We start from the raw sequence: 6,068 nt of genomic DNA on the forward strand, positions 1-6,068 counted from the left end.
GTTTCGTCGTCTACGACTCATTAGAGTGGCTGAATCTAGCGAGATTCGAAATCAGGACCCCACGGTAAAGAGGCTAAACCCTTTATCTGCTAGTCCAGCTCGCATGACTTTGGATATATCGCGATTTACTTAGATATTTTTCTTTCTTTTTTTTTAAATTCAATTATTTACGAAAGTGCATTTTTGACTAAATGTGAGTTGGGAATATATATATATATATATATATATATATATATATATATATATATATATATATATATATATATATACCAATTGTATCGATTGGTTTCCGAGATATCCATCCAACGAAACTCGCGTGATAATTAAAGAGTGTTCGATTCAGGACAGAGCTGGTATATAGCAATTCCTTTTTTTTTGTCTGATAAAGTGTTGTCTCTGAGTTGGGACTCCACTGAAACATGTATGCACATATGTAACCAATAATGTTTGTATAATAAACAGGCCATGTATATTGTATATATATATATAATGTTATATGTTATATATATATATATATATATATATATATATATATATATATATATATAACATAACAGACACACACACACCTATATATATATATATATATATATAAAATAACATATAACATACCATATATATATATAACATAGCAGACACACACATACACACACCCACATATATATATATATATATATATATATATATATATATAACATAACAGACACACACATGTAACCAATAATGTTTGTATAATAAACAGACCATATATATATATATATACATATATATATATATATATATATATATATATATATAATGTCATATGTTAAATTATATATATACATATATCTATATATATATATATATATAACATAACAGACACACACAGACACACATATATATATATATAAAATAACATATAACATAACATAATATATATAACATAACAGACACACACATACACACATATATATATATATATAACATAACAGACACACATACATATATATATAACATAACAGGCACCACATACATATATATATATAATAAACAGACCATATATATATATATATACATACATATATATATATATATATATATAATGTCATATGTTAAATTATATATATACATATATCTATATATATATATAACATAACAGACACACACACACACACATATATATATATATATAAAATAACATATAACATAACATAATATATATAACATAACAGACACACACATACACACATATATATATAACATAACAGACACACACATACATATATATATATAACATAACAGACACCACATACATATATATATATATATATATATATATATATATATATATATATAACATAACAGACACACACACACACACACACACACACATATATATATAGGGTGTACATAAAAATAATTAAAACTTTTGTAAATTATGATTTATAATATTTATTACTCGCACACAAGTAATACAAACTAAAAATAACTTATCTTATTATATGATGTTTCGAAAATTAGCTTTTTTTTTCTTCAGATGCAAACAGTTAGCAAAAAATGTTTTATATAGATTAGCTATAATTTTGCTGGTTTTGTGTCTCACTTAATTCCGAAATAATGTGTGGTTAGAGAACTTAGAACCCTTAACCTAACATTTAACTCTAACCATAATTCTAACCCTCACCCTTATCGCCTAATCCTAATATTCAAAGAAGAAACCCTGCGACACTTCAGGTAATTATTCAATGAGCAGTCGCTGAAGACTCAGAAATCTATTCCTTGTAGATAGCAAACCAAAATAGATAGCTGTACGGTAATAAATATCAAGCGAAAGTAATAGGCGTACGGTGTAAAAATAAAAAATCTGATAGATATCAACTTAAAGTAGATAGGCGTAGTGTGTAAATATTTTTCCCTAATACATATCAAGCCTAGTTTCTCCCTGTTAGATAAAGTCCAAAAAAAGTTGTCAATCTAATCTATCCCATTTTATCAACTAAGCTCCAGCCTCTGTCCCATCGCCGCAATGTTGCATCTCTGTGCTTATTTTACAAATATTTTAATAGAATGTGTTCTGATGAACTCGTTTCACTTGTATCCCCTCGACGTGCATATCTCCGACAAACCCGCTTACAACAAGATCTCACCCCTTCACTGTTGATGTCCCTAAATGCTAGCAAGCTTTCTATTCTAATAGTTTCTTCTCTCGAACAGTCAGACTTTGGAATTCCCTTCCTGTTGCCTGCTTCCCTGGCTGTAATGATATGCAGAAGTTTAAATGTAACATAAACAGATATCTTGTTAATCTTTCCTAGACATGGCCCCAAATAGTAGCCCCTTACGTCCAATTGGCGATATGCTTTGTAAGGGGTTAACATGAGTAAAAAAAAAAAAAAAAAAAAAAAAAACGTAGACGCGCGTATGGTGTAAAATATTTTCCCTCATACATATCAAGCCAAAGTAACACCAATAACACGGGAGCTGTCTATGAAACAAGCAAATCGATTTGAAACAAAAAATACAAATAAGACTAGTATAGGAAATGAATACATCAATATATGGTCTAAAGCAGACCGGCCTTAAGTAGTCTAATCTATCTCTATATCTATAAAAGTGAACGTGTCCGTGTGTCTGTCGGTGTGTCTGTCTGCGTACATTTCCCTACGCAATAACTCTCTCAATTTTTAGTCTGCAGACTCGAAATTTGATATACAGAGTACTAAGATTTGGGAAAATCTATGTGATCGCTTTTCGGCCAGAAATTTGGCTGTTAAGAGGTCAAAGTTCAACGATTTGACTTTTGAGAACTCTACCAAACCCCTCCGACAATTTTGGGTCTAAACACTTAAAATTTTAGATATAGGTTCCTTGGACATGGATCTAACTTAATAACCTTATTTGAGCCCAAAACAATAAATTTTAAGAGGTTATAATATGGGTCAAAGTTTAAAAAATTGATCTTCTTTTTTTCTTTTTTTTTTTTTACTCAGCATACACCTCCGAACACCCGGGCAACGCTGATCACCCATGCTAGTTTCATATAAACATAGAACAAAATTCCAATCAATCATTATCAGACGTTTGTGTTTATCCTTGTACGTTTGAAGTATTACACACTAACGTACTGTACTTGGAATAACCCTTACTCCTGAGTGGCTTCCGGGCCTTGATAAGTGGTGACCACCGTGTAAAAAAAAAAAAAATTACGGTATTAATATATAGACGATTATTTATTTATTTATTTATTTATTTATTTGTGAAACAACAACTCTGAAGATGAGGATAACAGTCCGCAAATAAATATATAAATTGCTCATCTCCCAGGATTCCAATAATAGAATGATAGAAGATTATATATATTTATTTTTAATAGGAGTAGTCGCTGTTTATTAAGGCCAAAAAACACTCGATGATAAGAATTAATGGTGCTTGTTAAGACAGAGTCGACATATCGATTTTTTAAATATGTCGTTTTAAGCAAAACCAATATTACGTACTTAATTTTTATGTATAAAATAGTAATGTATCCAAAAACTACGAAAATTCATTGCGTAGAAAAACTACTATTGTATTTTTAGTAAAAAAAAAAAAAAGTCTATCCCGTAGACAACAAATGTTGCACACCATAAACAAGTAATCTACTGTATTTGTTCTTAGTTATTTACCTCGTTTGTGAAATCTTCATTGTCTACATTATAACGTCTGCGCAAAATGTAATTTTACCCAATTTTCCATCAAAATAAATTTATAGTTTTTCATTTGTTGGCGTGATCCTCTGCTTGATACGTTCTAAAATGAAGTACTGGTTGGAACGATGAAAGTGTCGACATAGAAAAGACGACATGATTCCATTTCCGTTTGATGTTGGTGATGTTTTCGACGTATGACCAAATGAATTTGTCCAACGGGTTCAGATCGGCAGAGGAGGAGAGTCAGTGAGAGAAAGGTACAAAGTCGTAGCACTCCTTCTGAAGCCAAACATGGATCTCTTTGGACTTGTGGGCTGGTGTTGGGTCCTGCTTCTACACCCAGGGTCTGTCAGAGCCCACCTGATTATACCAGAGGATTAACACACTCTTCAGTACATTCAGGTACACTTTGGTGTTGACTTTCAAGCCGACTTCGAAGATGAGGTGGTATGATGTGGCCTTTACTTGAAACCACACCAAAAAACCACAACCGTCGCCGGAAACTTCGTTGAGCTGTGCTCTCAAGCGTTGAACTGTCCGGATTTGCATTTTGAGAGTGCTGGCAATGGTCCTGTTGTCATAACTTTTGGATCGGTAGAGAGCATTTGTGCAGCGGCGCATCTCCGATCTCGCTTGTTGAACATTGTGTCACTTTCAGACATGATAGAATGTTAACTATCACTCTTGGAATTTGTATGTCATTTCTTTGGCGACACTTTTATCGTTCCACCTTGTACTTCATTTTAGAACCTATTTGGCTCACACAAGTAGAGGATCACGCCAACAAATAAAAAAACTATAAATAGAAATTGGAGCAGGGAGGAAGAAAAATCCTTCATTGACTGGGGCAATTTTTGTTTTTGTCTCAACCTTTAATGCCTCCTTTTATGGACTACTGTTGCCACATTTGTGGAAATATCGCTCAAAGCATTCTTTCAACCTTGACACACATCTGTTTTTTATTATTGTTTTTTTTATTTTTTTTTATGGTTGTTTTCATCGTAGGTGTCGGGCTGAGCACCAATCTTCCGTTTCCATCTGTGAAAGATTTACATCAAAAACTCGTCTAGTTACAATCATTGTAGATAATTTCCCTTGCCTTTCTCTGTGTATTTAAAAGTAAACGAATATTGTTTTGTACGAAGTTTCCACCTGTGAAACACAATATCGTACAGCTGCTTTCCCGCTGACTACAACATAGTCGTTTTCAAGTCCAATATTAACAAATTCTTGTCGAGCCGTCAACTTCAATAATCAAATTTGAACATTTTCACCCAATCCTCTCATAGTAGTGTTAATCGCCAACAAACAATTTTATTAACTTTTATCCTTGAATAGGATCTGGGTTTTCATAAGCAGTGGTTCATAAGTGGAAAAAATGTAATCGCCTTAAATATAGAATCTCAGCATGGTGGTAGGGTTAGCATAACCAATTTGCTCAAACTTTTAATTAGTCTTGCCTATAAAAAATAGTATCTTAAATTGAATAACATTTCTGCCTTTTGTCTTAATTGCTTTGCATATTTTTACTGTTTTCTTCGATTATTTTTTTTTATGGTATATCAACCATTTTGTGAGTATTTAATGCCAACTCTAATTTTGCTAAAAGTGTTTTAAATCTTCCAAAATTTATTCCTGTGGTTCGATTCGATTGTTTTGGAGATGAAAATTGTTTTTGTTTTTGATTTTGCAGAATATTGTTAAATTTTACGAAGAAAAAGGAAAATAAAAATAAAAAAAAAAAAAAAAAAAAACAGCATGAATGTTGGATATTTTCAGACCGCCTGATATGTTAGCACTGCTAAAATAATATGTTTAAAGAGAGTAGTTTCCTAGTAGATTGGGGTGGAGGTAACAATGACGTTATAATCATCCCAGTCCGGGTATTTTGACGCGTATTTCCCCCATCCAAAAAGAAACGGGAAAATAAGAAGAAAGAAAAAAAAAAGACACATTCATTTTATAAGCAAACGGATTTTCCTTTTTGTAACTTTACCCCTATTGCCACGGGCGGCTTTTCTACGTCTTTGTCAACACTAGTCACGAGAACTTCTGATTGGAAAATGTACACTTAACCCGGATATAAATTGTGTCTATATAAATAAGAACCACCATTCATTTTCATAAGCAGTTGCTCGCTGGTAGCTTAAAAGTTGTTTTAACATTAAGTGAAGAAAAAAAAAAAATACTTTATTGGAGTCGCGAACAACAGCAACAAACACCAACAAAAAAGAGAAAATGAGACAGAAATATTACCAGACATTTCGCAATTGTCCGTTTGAATCCAGTTTAACCTCATCTTTCCTTATTGTCCTTTTTTGCTTGGGATTTTCCCATTGCATTGACTCTCAGACAACTCCGGTGCTCGAAGAACCAGAACTTGCATCGGCCCTTCTT

At 32.1% G+C, this 6,068-nt stretch overlaps 1 protein-coding gene across 1 annotated transcript in view; it reads left to right on the forward strand.

Annotated features, from left to right (window-relative positions):
* Nucleotides 1-5,503: 5,503 nt before the first annotated feature.
* LOC145248234 (perivitellin-2 67 kDa subunit-like) overlaps nucleotides 5,504-6,068 on the forward strand; it is a 14,676-nt gene continuing 14,111 nt past the window's right edge. Inside the window, exon 1 of the mRNA XM_080110114.1 lies at nucleotides 5,504-6,068. This exon is cut by the window's right edge and continues 171 nt beyond it. Within this exon, the coding sequence (XP_079966240.1) occupies nucleotides 5,910-6,068 (159 nt within the window). The 5' untranslated portion in view covers nucleotides 5,504-5,909.

This window comes from Euprymna scolopes, chromosome 26, assembly GCF_053919585.1.
Source record: "Euprymna scolopes isolate OS-2025 chromosome 26, ASM5391958v1, whole genome shotgun sequence".
NCBI classification, from domain to species: domain Eukaryota; kingdom Metazoa; phylum Mollusca; class Cephalopoda; order Sepiida; family Sepiolidae; genus Euprymna; species Euprymna scolopes.